General features: G+C 58.1%; 1 protein-coding gene across 1 annotated transcript in view; it reads left to right on the top strand.

Moving 5' to 3' along the window:
* The window catches only part of CARMIL1 (capping protein regulator and myosin 1 linker 1), an 80241-nt gene that overhangs the window by 24419 nt on the left and 40405 nt on the right, over window positions 1–15417 (top strand). The window contains exons 3-9 of the mRNA XM_081111946.1: window positions 8203–8253; window positions 9674–9733; window positions 10727–10848; window positions 12479–12576; window positions 12878–12948; window positions 13586–13659; window positions 13756–13831. Coding sequence (XP_080968072.1) covers window positions 8203–8253; window positions 9674–9733; window positions 10727–10848; window positions 12479–12576; window positions 12878–12948; window positions 13586–13659; window positions 13756–13831 — 552 coding nt within the window. The remainder of the gene's footprint in view (window positions 1–8202; window positions 8254–9673; window positions 9734–10726; window positions 10849–12478; window positions 12577–12877; window positions 12949–13585; window positions 13660–13755; window positions 13832–15417) is intronic.

The following is a 15417-nucleotide window of genomic DNA, read 5'->3' as shown; positions in this document are numbered from 1 at the left end:
TAGGTTGATGCTCAACCTCTGAGCCAGGCTGGCTGGGCAAGATCCATGTTTTCAAATGACCACGAGGGTGGGCAGTCAGTTTGGGGACAAAACAGGCCTAAACGGAGCATCCCTCAGAGCAGTGGGCACCGTGGCGCCCCATGACCCAGAACCCGAGAGCCTGCTGAGCTGGGCTCCCTCCGCGCGTCTCCCATGGCTTCCCTGGAAACGCGGCCGCATGCACATGTGGAACTACTGAGGCTGCACGTCTGCCACTTAACGTCATGGTCCCTTGTCCCACCCACGTTTTACCGCCACAGTTTCGAATGGGTCAGAATACGCCGTACTGCCCGGGGGTCTGGCACGGCTCGGTGCGGTGCCGGAGGCGTGTGGGGGGCGGCGCTGTTCGGCTTGTGTTGTTGTTGCCGCGTCAGCAGGAACGGTTCCCACGGTCCAGGCGGCAGCGCCTCTGTGGACTGAGCCTGGGCCTGAGCGGATCGCACAGCCGTTCTGCTTTGCTGCCACCGGGAGCGCCAGTAGCCGCGGTTCCCTGGTTTCAGGAGTCTCTTCTCAGGCTCAGACCGAGGCCCGCGTCTGTGCAGGGCCTTGGGTGAAGGCTGCGTTTAAATGCTGGGGGGAGCCTGGCTGGTGTGGCTCAGTGGTTGAACATCGACCTATGAACCAGGAGGTCAGGGTTCGATTCCTGGTCAGGGCTCATGCCCGGGTTGCGGGCTTGATCCCCAGAGTGGGGCGTGCAGGAGGCAGCTGATCGACGATTCTCTGTCATCATTGATGTTTTTATCTCTCTCATCCTCTCCCTTCCTCCTGAAATCAATTAAAAATATATAAATAGATTACATGAGTGTAATCATGTAATTGAAAAAAAAGGAAACAGTTGTAAAGTGTCTGCAGGGTCTGCGGGCCCCGGGAGTGAGGAGTTGGGGGCGGGTAGGGGATGTTCTGTGTGCTGAGCGGCGGGTGCCTGTGTCTGGAGCCTTCCTGGCAGGAAGTGGAAGGACAGGGCGCCGAGGGTGGAACCCAGCTCTGTGCGGGTTCCCGTTCACCAGGCAGTTCCACTGAGCCCCTTGGGGGGAGGTCGTGCCCACCTGGAACCAGGCAGACCCGGTGGGAGCCCTGGCTCAGCCTGTCCCAGCTGCGTGGCCTCCAGCAAAGATCACTATTTTCAAGTCTCAGCTTCTGAGGAAGGCGGTGGTGGCTGCCCTGAGGGGTGTTTTGGGAATCAGATAAGATAACCGGACAAAGCAGTTAGCAGGGGCCTGACCCTTGACCCCTTTTGGTGGTGCCACCTTGACCTCTGTGGGAGGGACATGGTGTGTGTTTTCTGCGGGCTAGAAGCTCATGGCCCAGGGCGCCACAGACACAGGTACCGATCCAGGAGAGGGATGCAGCCCCTGGCACCTGGGTGGGCAGCCCCAGGGAGCGTCCCTGACACCATGGGCTCTGTGCTTGGGCCCCTGTGAGCAGCCAGGCCCCCGTGTGGGATTTGGGGGGGGACCAGGAGGGGGTGTGGAGTCTGGGGAGATGGAGAGAAGAGCGTGGGCTGGGCAGGAAGACACCAGGTCTTTCTGAGGAAGGCGAGGCCTCCCGGCAACAGGAGAGCCTGGGCCCTGAGGAGGCAGCTGTGGGCAGGTGGCCAGCTTGGCTTCTTTCCAAGGCCTGAAGCTGGAGGGGCCCGTGTGACAGGTGCAGGTGTGGCAGGGTGGGTGTGACAGGGCAGGTGTGGCAGGGTGAGTGTGACAGGTGCAGGTGTGACAGGTGCAGGTGTGGCAGGGTGGGTGTGACAGGGCGGGTGTGACAGGTGCAGATGTGACAGGTGCAGGTGTGACGGGCAGGTGCGGCAGGGCAGGTGTGGCAGGGTGGGTGTGACAGGTGCAGGTGTGACAGGTGCAGGTGTGGCAGGGTGGGTGTGACAGGGCAGGTGTGACAGGTGCAGATGTGACAGGTGCAGATGTGACAGGTGCAGGTGTGACGGGCAGGTGTGACAGGGCAGGTGTGGCAAGGTGGGCGTGACAGGTGCAGGTGTGACAGGGCAGGTGTGGCAGGGCAGGTGTGACAGGGTGGGTGTGGCAGGGTGGGTGTGACAGGGCAGGTGTGGCAGGGTGGGTGTGGCAGGGCGGGTGTGACGGGCAGGTGTGGCAGGGTGGGCGTGACAGGTGCAGGCCTCCGTTCTCGCTCTCTGTCTTCCCTGCGTCCCCTGCGGGAAGGGCTGGGGTGGCTGGTTTTCCAGAGCACTTCCTGGGACAGCCTCCCCGTGGGGCACAGCGAACGCAGCCTCAGGGCTCTCCCTGCTCAGCCCTCGTGTGGCTGGCGTGTCACTCCGTGCTCAGCCCTCATGTGGCCGGCGTGTTACTCCCTGCTCAGCCCCCGTGTGGCCGGCGTGTCACTCCGTGCTCAGCCCCCGTGTGGCCTGCGTGTCACTCCGTGGTCAGCCCCCGTGTGGCCTGCGTGTTACTCCGTGCTCAGCCCTCATGTGGCCTGCGTGTCACTCCGTGGTCAGCCCCCGTGTGGCCTGCGTGTCACTCCGTGCTCAGCCCCCGTGTGGCCTGCGTGTCACTCCGTGGTCAGCCCCCGTGTGGCCTGCGTGTCACTCCGTGCTCAGCCCCCGTGTGGCCTGCGTGTCACTCCGTGCTCAGCCCCCGTGTGGCCTGCGTGTCACTCCGTGCTCAGCCCCCGTGTGGCCTGCGTGTCACTCCGTGCTCAGCCCCCGTGTGGCCGGCGTGTTCCTCTGCGTTAGAGACCAGGCGCTGTGTGGGCCGACGCCCGGCTCCAGGTCACAGAGCCTTCGGTTTCTTTTCACCCTCCTTAGGCACATTTTTTTCTTTGACTTTTTTTCACATCCATGGAATTCGTCTGCTCCTTAAGGGCTCTCATGGACGTGAAGTATGTCATGGCCTGAATTAGAGCCAGAAAATGTCTCCTTATCATTAGGTTTCCTTTTCCTTTTTTTTTTTTCTCGAGGCATGTTTTTGGTAGATTTCAATTTGGAGGCTATAAATAAAACCGTAATAACCAGAAGCAAACAGCACATTCGATTAACTTCTGTCGGGACCTGGAAGTCCCCCTCCCCCTCCCCAGTGCCGGCGCTGGACGGACAGTACACTTGACACGAGACAGATTAACAGGAGAAAAGCCAGGTAACTGTCTGTGTGGGGATCAAACATGGGTGCTCAGAGAGTGACCGGCCGGCGGGGCTCAGCGGTTGAGCGTTGACCTAGGACCCAGGAGGTCACCGTTCGATTCCCGGTCGGGGCACAGGCCCGGGTTGCGGGCTCCATCCCCAGTGGGGGACGTGCAGGAGGCAGCCGATCCATGATTCTCTCTCATCATTATGTTTCTCTCTCTTTCCCTCTCCCTTCTCTGAAATCAATAAAAACATATTTAAAAAAAAGGAAGTGACTCCAAAGCAGGCAGTGTGCCTTTTTACAGGAAGAAACAAGACATTTGTGAGGATTTGCGAGAAGAGAGAGACTTACTAGTAGCTTTGGGTGCTCATCACTGAGGCGTCTAAGCGGAGTTGGGCCTTGGGTAGTAAATGAAAGAAAGAGCAGGTCTGTGTACACACCTGTCGGCCCCGAACCCCGCAACTCTGGTGGTTAGGACTCTGTCCCCGGGGAGGCTCGCCTCTGGGCTTGGGGGACACAGACGAGGCCCCCGTGTTCTTGCAGGAGCAGCTGCTTAAGTAACTGTAGTTCAAAGGGATCAACATGCCCCAGAGTGGCGTCTTTCGGGGTGGCCTGCCCTGGCCCGACACTTGCAAATGCCTTCAGCTGCGTAAGTCTGCCACCTTATTTATCAGACATGTTCTGTGGGATAGTCGGTAGGGTAAGTCTTCCGCGTTAATTGTAAGACATGTTCTATGGGACAGTTAATAGGGGAAGTCTTCCGCGTAAATTGTAAGACATGTTCTGTGGGACAGTTAATAGGGGAAGTCTTCCGCGTTAATTGTAAGACATGTTCTGTGGGACAGTCAGTAGGGTAAGTCTTCCGCGTTAATGGTAAGACATGTTCTATGGGACAGTCGGTAGGGTGTGGGCAGACCCTCCTCCTGTAAAAGGCCGGGTAGCAAGTGCGTGAGGCCCACAGGCCGGGTCTCTGCGCCCTCGACTCCACCTGAGTGGGAGCCGCTGCGGACAGTATGACAGTGAATGGACGTGGCTGTTTTGCAATAAAACTTTATTACAATATATTTTTATTGATTTCAGAGAGGAAGGGAGAGAGAGAGAAACATCAACGATGACAGAGGATCATGGATCGGCTGCCTCCTACACCCCCCGATACTGGGGCTCAAACCTGCATTCTGGGCATGTGCCCTTGACTGGAAACGAACCCAGGACCCTTCAGTCCACAGGCCGATGCTCTATCCATTGAGCCAAACTGGCTAGGGCCATGTTTTCACTTTTGTGTGTATAGACTGACTTGCTGTGGAAGGTGAGTTCGTTGGCCCAGCCTCACGGGCACAAACAGGAAGTTCTGAAGATACTGAAGCCCTTCTGTGCGGCTAGTAAATGTCAGCCCTGGCCTCTCCCCAGGGCTCCCCCTCCCCCTGGCTGCCCCATCCCATCGCCAGGACCAACCCAGCCCCCATCTCCCCGGACCCAGAGCTACAGGGGGACCTGGTCCCAGGGGGACCTGGTCCAGTCTCCCAGGTGCCTTCACTTCGCCCCAAGCAGCTTAGCTTCCATCTGTTTTACATAATGGCCTCAGATAAGGCGTTGTTTGCAGAAAGTACTCAGGGGGAAAACCATTGGAAAACCCCTGCCCAAGGTCAGCCCTCAGGCCTGGCAAGCTCCCACAGTCCGGGATTTCAGAGGATGGAGGCCTTTCCCCCAAACACACCAGCTCCTTATGAAGCCAATGCCCTCTGCCTCCTGGTGTCATGACCCCGCATCCTAATGGGCAGCAGACACAGGCCTGCGGGTGTGGACACGACCCCCGAGCCGGCTCCAAATCAGATGAGGCAGAAGGTGCTGGAGCCCAGGCTCAGGTGGAGGCGGCTGGAAGGGAATGGGCCCAGCCCTGTCCCAACTCTGTCTTGAGTCAAGAAGCTGTGTGTTTTCCTGCCCTTTTTTTGCTTTGACTCACCTGAATTCACACTTTCCGAATTTCTGTCCCTAAGAAATTATAGACCATCCGTGCCAGGCTGTGGAGGGCAATGTTCTCATCGTGTAGAAATACGCAGCATAAAAACTCTCCTATGTCCAGGCGCGTTTCCAGCTGTTCTTGGAACGGAGCCATCGGGCCTTGCAGACGGGGTGGGGTTGCTGGGCAGAGGGTGGGAGGGGGTGTGAGGGAGAGAGTTCTGAGGTCTCCATGGACAGTGGACCCCCGGGGGTGGGCCTGTCCAGCACTGCTGGGCGAAGGCCTGGCATGGACTGACCCGTTTTTTCTTAGCACTCCCTGAAAATCATTTCTATTTGTTTTTTTAAAATATTTTTTTATTGATTTCAGAGACGAAGGGAGAGAGTGTGAGAGAAACATCAATGATGAGAGAGAACCACTGATTGGCTGCCTCCTGCAGGCCCCACACTGGGGATTGAGCCTGCAACCCGGGCCTGTGCCCTGACCAGGAGTCGAACCCTGACCTCCTGGTTCATAGGTCGATGCTCAGCCACTGAGCCACGCCCACGGGGCTGAAAGTCATTTCTATTTTTAGATTTGCTCTCCGAGGGTTACCTCTGGAGCAGAGAAGCCCACACCTGCCGGTTCCTAGGGTTTTCCCGACCTCGTTGCCCTGGGAGGTTAAGCGAAGCCCAGCAGGGCCGCCCTCCGTGGCAGGTGTCCCCTCCGCCGTCGCCACTGCTCACGGGGGGATCTTGTCACGCAGCCCGTCTGTGCTTACTTTCCTCGGGCAAGTCTGCTGTGATCATCTTGAAAAGCGGGGCTGCCCCGCCCGGTGGCTCAGTGGGTTGGAGTGTCGTCTCATGCACCAAAGGGTTGTGAGTTTGATTCCCGCTTCTCGCTCTCCCTCTCCCCCCTCCTTTTCTCTCTCAAATCAATAAACACATCCTCGGTGAGGCTGTTATTTTTTTTTGAGTGGATGTAATTGTTTCATCTTGTCATCCATCCATCCATCCATCCATCCACCCCCCGTGTTCCTACACCTGCTGTGGCGAGCGCTTTGCTCCATGTGGGGGATGCAGGGATGACTAAGACCATCTTCCGGTAAAGCAGTCATCGTCTGGGGGCCGCTGGACACCAACATGGTTATTAACAGAGAGCTGAGCTCCGTGATGGGCGGGCGTGGCCTTTCGGGAACAAGCAGTCACCGAGGCACCTGGGATTTCACTGGGGGTGCCACCGGGCCGACAGTGAGGACGAGCTGGGACTCCGGCTTGCTGGTGCGGTGAGGACGTCAGTAATGGGGTCAGGTAGTTGAGCGACACAGGTGCATTAATGTTCCGGAAGCTTCCCTCGGTGACGCTGCGGTGTGGTCCCCGGGGGCCAGGACTGGGAACGGGGAGAGTGAGTAGGAAATGCCGAGTCCCCTCCTGGTCACCCACCTGCTTCCTTCGTCCGCGCTGGCTGGGTGCCCACCTCTCCCAGGCCCTGGGATCGTAGGTTTGCCCGGGAGAACGGCAGAGGGACACGGTGGTGGGAACATTTTGGGGGTTCTTGCTGGTGGGGAGCATGACAGCCTCTGCCGGCTGGCTTGACGGAGGAGTGAAGGACGGGATGTTTCACCTTGGCGTTTGGGGCAGGCGGCGCTGACAGAACCGCCCTTCTGGGGTGCAGACGGCCAAGTCTTAACAAGCCGGCCTTTGCGGTTTCACCGTGATTCGTCTCCGATCCTCGGGCCGCAGACTCATTTTCCTGCTCGTTAGCACGTCTAGTGGGGAGCAGGGAGGCGGGAAACCTCAGGCCACTTGCCACTCGTTAGCAGATTTGGTAAAGGAGGTGGTGAAATTACTATTTCATTTAAAAAAATATTTTTGTTGATTTCAGAGAAGATGGGAGAGAGAGAAACATCGGGGATGAGAGAATCCTCCATGGGCTGCCCCCTGCCCGGCCTCCTGGGGATCGAACCCGCAACCCACTTTCTCCTCTGTAAATGCGGAACTTAGAGTTCCTCCCTGGGGGCACTGCTTCCCATCGCAGCCCCTGGAGGAGGGGTGTGGAGGGAGGAGGGAGGTGTTGGGGGCTCAGGGACTTCCCACCCGACCCTGCAGTGAACAGTTCTCAGCCGGAGGAGGCCTGGGGGGCGGTGGGCGCGCATGCCCCCTGATGAAGGGTCCCCCCCCCCCCCCGTGAGGGGTCCCGGGGCTGGGCCCCTTCCCGGTGGGCGGCGACTGCCTGGCCCCCGGCTGAGATGGCCAGGCCTGTCATGCGGCATGTTCTGGAGGATGGAAAGCAAACAGCCAGGGGGGAAGCGGGTCACAAGGGAAATTAAAAATAAAAAGTAGCCCTCGCCGGTGTGGTTCAGTGGTTAGAGCGTCCGCCCCCGGACTGGAGGGTCCTGGGTTCGAGTCCGCTCAAGGGCACAGACCTTGGCGCAGGCTCCTCCCCGCCCGGCCCTGGTCGGGTCCATGTCTCTCCGTCTCCCTAAAACTCAATGGGAAACTATCCCGGGGACCATTCACAAAAATTGTCCTGCCTCAGAGGTGAGCCCCGGGAGCACCTGCTCCTGTCCCCCCCCCCCCCCCCCCCCCACACACACACCTGGCAGGTCCCGGTGCCGGCAGGGACGCGGCCTCGGGGGTCTGGGGGGGACCCCGCCGATGCTCTCACTGGAAGGTGAGACTGGGCCGCGGCCTGGCGCCGGGAGCGGGGGAGGACGGGCCTGCGGGGCCAGCGGGGACTGCGGTTCACGTTTTGTTCGCGTCTCTGTCGGACGCTGGGAGCGGAGTCCCGTCCAGGAGGCCGTGCTCCTCCTGCGATGCCGTCTCTGTTGCAAACGGCGTAAGGGACGCAAACGGCGTAAGGGACGCAAACGGCGTAAGGGACGCAAACGGCGTGCAGCTGTCACGTGGGGCAGAGAGGATGCTGGGAAACGGGCCGGCGCAGAGACGCCGGGTGCGGGCAGCGTGGGAGGAGAGAAGCGCGAGGTGGGAACGCGTTGGGACGCGGAGCAGGTGGAGGACCAGGACAGGCAGCCGGGAAAGGCCGACGGACAGACAGCGGGCCCAGGAGGGCGGGCCTGGTTCTGGTCCCGCGCCCTGACCCGCTCCGGTGCCGCAGCCCGGACTGACGCTCTCTCCGCCGCAGGTGCTGACGTCCTGCCGGGCCTTCCTGCTCGCAGCGCGGATCCCCTCCAAGGTGAGTGCCGGCGCCGAGGTTCCTCCTGCCAACGCACGCACACACGCACCATGCACACAGGGCACATGCACACACACACTACGCGCATGTGCACATATGCACTACACACGCGCACACCAGCAAATGCACCACACGCACTGTGCACACACAAACATGCACCATGCACACACATGCAAAATGCACAACACGTGCACACTCAAATACGCGCACACACCATGCACACATGTACCAGCATACACAGCACATGCACACACTCTAGCAAATGCACCGCAAACACCACACACATGCACCCCTCACAACACGTGCACACATCAAGAAACACACGTCCCATGTGTACCGTACATGGGGCGGTACAGCCCACCCCCGCGTATCCATGTGCGCACATACACACCCACCACACATATGATAGTACCACCCACTCGGAGCAGAGCAGAGGGTCCCGGGTTTGGGTCCTGTTTGGTCCCGTTACATTTCTAGGTGGAAGGAGAGGACAGACCAAAGGCCCCGGCTCTGTCCATTGTCTGCAGGAGCGTGAGAGGCTGGAGCCAGGGAGGTCGGTGGCCACTGTTCAGGAAAAGGGCAGGGAGGGGAGACTGGACCTACTGTTTCTTTAAATCCTCACTGAGGCTGATTCCATTGATTTTAGAGAGAGAGGAAGGGAGTGAGAGAGAGACATCCATGTGGGAGAGAGACATCGATTGCTGTCTCCCCTACCCGCCCTGACCGTGGATCGAACCCACAACCTTTTGGCCTACGGGACGATGCTCCAACCTGAGCCACCGGCCAGGGCTGGGCCTATTTTGAAGAAAATAAGTGCTGATCCCAGGAGGAGAGTGGAAGGGACCCTTATTGCTAAAATAAGAAGGAAATAAGTTATTTCTCTACCAGCAGGGGGAGAGAGGGCTTTTATTTATGTGTTTCACTTAAGCCTGGTTTAAAACTCCTAAATACTGTGTTTCTCTAAATCCATTCAAAATGTGAATCTTCTGGGAGACGGCAGGAGGAATGACGGCTCCCTGAGTGGTCCGTGTCCCCGGAGAGGTCAGGGTTCAGAAAGAAGGACAGTGGACGCGACGTCATCCGGCGGTGACCCTGAAGCAAACATTGAAATAAAAGGAAAAATGGGCTTAGATGCCTCACTGCACACTTCATTTCTAAATGAATGAAAAACCAGAGTAGAAATGCCAGCGCTTCCCAGTGGGTTTGTCCCAGGATGAAACTTACGAAGTCGCACATGCACCTTCTGGGGGAGCACGCAGTGCTCTTTCTGAAATACGGTCCATCGAGGGCCCACTTGGTGATGACGGAGACACACCAGCCCACCTCCAGCTGCTGGTGCATCGCTGCCTGCAGCGTTTTCACCTTGAACTGTGCTCTGAGCCCTGATCACAGGTCTGTGTCCCCCACCCCCTCCTTGCAGCTCGAGTTGACCTTCAGCTACTTGGACATTCAGGGCGTCACCTGCAGCAAGCCCGCGCAGGTGAGTGCGCCACGGAGACCGTGGGCGGGACCGCGGGTCATCCCCTCCCCTGAGGGTCAGACACCGTGAAACATCCTCTGGTTGGTCTCACTGTTGAACGTTTCTCGAGAGAATGTGGAAAAGCAAGATGAGGGACCGGGGAGGCTCCGAAGAGAAGCTGAAGGGGCCTGTGGGCAGGGTCGGGCTGTTCCCGTGAGGAAAACCTTCTCAGTAACTGCGGGAGCAGCTGGTTACCACACCAGTGCGGAGCAGGGCTGGGTGCCAACCTGTGAACCAGGAGGTCACGGTTCGATTCCCGGTCAGGGCACAAGCCTGGGTTGCGGGCTTGATCCCCAGTGTGGGTCGTGCAGGAGGCAGCCGGTCCATGATTCTCTCTCATCATTGATGTTTCTATCTCTCTCCTTTCTGAAATCAATCAAAGTGTGTGTGTGTGTGTGTGTGTGTGTACATATATATATATTAAAGAAACGTGAATTCCTATCGTGTGTGTGCACAACAACGGGTTTCTAGAGCAGGTGGGAGTGACAGCAGAGTTTTCTCTTACGTCTGGGTAACCGAGCCTATTCCAGACGGGACTCTGTTCCAGAACTGGGGTTTAGAGGCAGCTTTCGGAGGCCACTGGGGCCAGCAGCCCTGAGGGCGTCAGGAGCCTGGGTCCCAGCGCCGCACCTGCTGCTGCCTGGCGTGGGCCCTCCCACCCGTCCTCCAACCTCAGGGCCTCATTCCTGCAGAGAGGAAGGGAGAGGGAGAGAGAGAAACATCAGTGATGAGAGAGAATCATGGATCGGCTGCCTCCTGCACGCCCCTCACTGGGGATCAGCCCACAGCCCGGCCCGTGCCCTGACCGGGAATGGCACCGTGCCCTCCTGGTTCCTAGGTCGATGATGAACCACTGAGCCCCATGGGCCGGGCAGGGCATTCTTTTCTGTCACTTACAGTCACACAGGCGAGGGACGGGTTGTGATGACGCAGTCCCCGCGCTTCCCCCTGCAGATGGCCGTGGAAACCGAGAAGTACAGCTTGTCCCTGAGGATGGCGGCGCCCGAGGACGTGAGCGAGGTGCTGGCGCACCTGGGCTCCTGCCTGCGGAGGATCTTTCCCGGCCTGTCTCCCCTGTGAGTCCCGGGGGGCGGGTGAGGGCTGGCCTCCTCCCACTCGGCCCCTGCTCCACGGCTGAGGTTTTCTGTGTGGCTCTGCCCGCCTGGGGTGAGGTTTTCGCTCTGGGATCCTCCCGTGGGACCTCTGCGCCCAGCGCTCCGTGGGTGCCCGGGACCAAGGCTTGGTGTGCGGGCGTCACCTGCGGGTTAATGAAGACAGAACGCCATTCCTTTGTGTTTTATTTCTGGTCAGTAAGAGGAAACCTAAAAAAAAACCCCCAAAATGAACGTAAACATAATGATTAGCCTCTTTCCTTTTTCTCTCGGTTTTCTGAAATACACCTTAAGATACCAGTTCGTGTTTATGTCTGCCTGTTAAGCATGTAAGCTCAGGATTTGGGGGGACAGGTTTGTACTTGGGGAGCGCGTCCTAGGGTGGGTGTGGATGTTTTTGTGTTCTTTTCCCCAAAGACACAGGTTTAAAATTCCTTCTGTAAGAAAAAGTGCTCACAGTACAGCCACACACACAAACTTAGTTGCTTCACTGTTGTGTCCCAACACATCACACGGCACTGGGGCCCCTGTCTTCCAGTTAGACAACTGCTTAGGGGTTCGTTCCACCTTTTTAAACGAGATGCTCACCCGATGTTCCGAAGGAGACGCCGTGTGGGAGTAGTGCGTGAGTGAACCCAGCCTCTCTCGCAGAGGACTGGTGCTGTGGGCCAGGGCAGTAGCCTGTTCGCACGCGGTGGGTCACAGAGTGCCGGCACCTGGGACACACCACGCTGTGCTCACATCTGAGTCAGCCACACGCTCACTCGATTGAGCCGCTTTGCCCCACAGGGTCCTGGCCGGTCTCCCTCGCCCCTGAGGCCAGAGCGCCTCCTTGGGTAGGTGCTTTTGAGGGTAAACCCCGACCACCTGCGTCAGGAACGCTGAGCTTGACCTGCAGGACGTCTCGGTGGGGATGTCCGTGGCTGTGAGACGAGGGGGCTGGAGCTTGGAGGGAAGGGCCGGGCTGCAGGCCCAGCAGGTGTGAGGGTCATGGTGTCACCGTGGGTGAGGCCTGGCTGTGATGAGGGCCCTGGACAGGGCAAGGTGGGTGAGACTCCTGGGGAGCCCAGAGCCAGTGGGCTTGGCGCGGTGACACTGGGTATCGGGCACGCTCGGGGCAGAGGCTGTCCACAGTGGATCAGCATCAGGCACGCTCTGGGCAGAGCTGTCTGGTGGGTTGGCACCGTGAGGGCACAGGCGACCTTGACCTGCGTGGTGCCAGGTTTGGGAGGGAGAGGCGGATGCCTGGCTGTGAAGTGATGAGGTGGACATGGTTTGTGCAGAAAACTCCGACAAGTGTGGCACCCTGGCTGGTTTGGCTCAGTGGATAGAGCGTCGGCCTGTGGACTGAAGGGTCCCAGGTTCGATTCCTGTCAAGGGCACATGCCCCGGTTATAGGGTCGATCCCCAGTAGGGGGTGTGCCGATGGATGATTCTCTCTCATCATTGACATTTCTCTCTCTCTTTCCCTTCCTCTCTGAAATCAATGAAAATATATTTAAAAAAATAAAATAATGGCCTCTCACAAAATAGGTTTCTGTGTGCAGTCTGAAACACTTGATTTCTGACGCTCCTCGTTGTTGTGGTTCTGCAGGAAAATCATGAAGAGGGTGTCCATGGAGCCGTCGGAGCGGCTGGCCAGCCTGCAGGCCGAGTGGGACAGCCAGCCGGCGGCCGAGCAGGGCCCCTGTGGTGAGCACATTCCCCGGCTCTCAGGCTGCGTGGGGCCCGCCAGGCCGTGAGGTCTAGCCCAGTGCGCGTGGCGGCTGCAGTCCGTGGGAAGCTGTAATCAGCAGGCGGTGGAGGGGGCTGTACTTAAGCTCTACACATCCCACGCCCGCCCGCCCGCCCGCCCGCCCGCCCGCCCACACGGGGGCGTCCTGGTTCCCAAGCAGAGAAGGAGCCCGCCCAGCGCCGGTCGCGTGGGAGCTTTTAAGTCTCAGCTTCACAGTCGCTTCCCCGAAAACCTGTCCCGTTTCCGCTTATGTTCCAGGTGGGTTCTCTCAGATGTACGCCTGTGTCTGCGACTGGCTGGGGTTCCCGTACAGGGAGGAAGTGCAGTGGGTGAGTGTGCCTGTGTGCAGTGTGCACACTCACAGACACAGATGCACAACACACACCCGTTCACACTTATACAATCACACACAACACATTCACACAGACACACACACAATCCAGTACATACATACTCACACACACACATACAACATATACTCATACACACTCACATGCACACTCACAGACATGGACGCATAACACAGACCCGTTCACACTTACACAATCACTCACACACAACACACTCATACACACTCACAGACACACAACCCAATACATACACACTCACACACAACATACACTCATACACACTCACATGCACAGACACAGATGCACAACACACACCTGTTCACGCTTACATAATCACTCACAAACACATACAGACACACAACCCAGTACATACATACTCACACAGACACATGCTCACACAGACACATGCTCACACAAACATACCACACACATTCTTAACACACAGAGACTCTTTCAGGGTCTGCCTGGCTTGTTTCTCTGTTTCCCACCCTTCGTTGTTGCTCACAGTCTTCCTCGCTCAGGTCACGTCCGAATCCGCCCGTGTCGTTGTCTTGCTCCCTCTCCCCCCCCCCGGCCCCCCCCCCGGCTGTTCACATGACTGCGCTGTTTCCAACAGGATGTGGACACGATCTATCTGACCCAGGATACCCGGGAACTGAACCTGCAGGACTTCAGTCACCTGGACCACAGGTGAGCCCCCCGCCCCCCAGATTGGAGCCCGCGGGGCGCCGACGGCGTGGATCTTGGCTGTTGTAAGAGCACGGGCTTCATTGTTTCTGCTTCCAGGGACCTGATCCCCATCATCGCTGCCCTGGAGTACAACCAGTGGTTCTCCAAGCTGTCCTCCAAGGACCTCAGGCTGGTGAGCGGGGGACGAGGCGCCTGGCGCGCGGGGAGGCTGGGTTTGAAACACCTGCCGATGGTCAGAAAAGTGGATTTGTTTTCCTGCTGAGCTGGCGCGCTGCCTACATGTGTATTTCTTGGGGAGCTTTTCCCCCAAAAGTGTTCTGTGTAACATTTTCTTATGGGGCACGGCTACGGTGTTTTGGCCAGGTTCAAACCTTGGACTAATGAAAGGACGGGGTCCTCTCATTGCCACGTGCAAGTCCCAGCTGGAAGGCAGGGCCCTCCCAGCACAATTAAGCTTGAACCTATGGTCCGAACACGTGGCCCCACGTGCCTTGTGGTAGGGTTCAGGTGCATGTAGTTGAGTGAGGTTGAAACTCACGAGAATGCTCTGAACAACGTGATCGCGCCCCTACTTTGCCTCGTGGCATCTGCTATAAAATAAAGACACGGCTTGTGGGCGCCGGCGCTGTCTCCTCATCAGGGAGCAGCGTCCCACCGAGACCCAGCTTTCATTCTCTTATCTGTCTTTCCTTAACCCTTTCACTCCCCCCCTCCCCACTCAGTTTGCCTTTTGGCTGCAACATTTTCTAGTCTGTGAGCTGCTTTAGACAAGCACTGCCTCGCGTTTTCAGCTGCTTCGGGCGATTTGGACGATTCAGGCAGGAAAAACGCAGCGAGTGTGGCCTTGAGTGCCCACTCCTTCTGTTGGCAAAAACGACTCGGGCTTCGCCTGCACGGAGAGCAGACGTACGGTCCTGTCGCCTCCACGAAGCGCCCCTCCTGGAAACTTAGGGAGCTGTTACACCTGGGGGAGTCGTGAGAAGCAGCATGGATGGTCCAGGCGACTTGAGGGGCACCTGGGTGTGTGAGCGGAATGAAAGCAAAGGGGACTCGTTAGTTCTCATAGGGCCCGGGGAGCCACTGCTTGTCTGTTTCCACGGGGCGGGGTAGGTGCTCTGTGAGGCTGGTCTCTTCCAGGTGCCCGGCAGCCACGGGAAGGGGCTCCTCCGAGAGCTGGCTGCCTGCTGCTCGCTCTTTAGGCAGGAGATAACGCAGGTCTGTTAATGGCGCCTCTTTCATTCCAGCCTCCGACTCTCAGAAGTCAGAGGAACTTGTGGTTTAAGATTTCCATAGAGCCCTGGCCGGTGTGGCTCAGTGGATAGAGCGTCGGCCTGTGGACCAAAGGGTCGTGGATTTGATTCTGGTCAAGGGCAGGTACCTCGGTTGCAGGCTCCTCCCTGGCCCGGGCCCTGGTCGGAGCTTGTGCAGGAGGAAACCAATTGATGTGTTTCTCTCACATCGATGTTTCTCCCTGTCTTTCCCTCTCTCTCTAAAAAGTCAATGGAAAAATATCCTTGGGTGAGGGTAAAAAAAAAAAGATTTTCATAGTAGGGTTTGGATTGAGATGTACACCTGAGGAAAGTGGAGGTTGGACGTCTGCGAGTGGACAGGCCACTGGGTGTGTGGATTGGCCTGGGGGTGAGTGACCTAAGGCGATGTCAGTAGGAACATGGGCTGTGAACTATGGGGCCCTTTAGAGGCAGTGGGTGTGAGAAAAGAGACACAGACCCGGTTTTCAGAGTCTGACTCTTAGTACAA

Source organism: Myotis nattereri, assembly GCF_964212035.1.
Source record: "Myotis nattereri genome assembly, chromosome: 18".
NCBI lineage: Eukaryota > Metazoa > Chordata > Mammalia > Chiroptera > Vespertilionidae > Myotis > Myotis nattereri.
The sequence above is the reverse complement of the archived record's forward strand: the minus strand, read 5'-3'. Positions and strand labels throughout refer to the sequence as shown.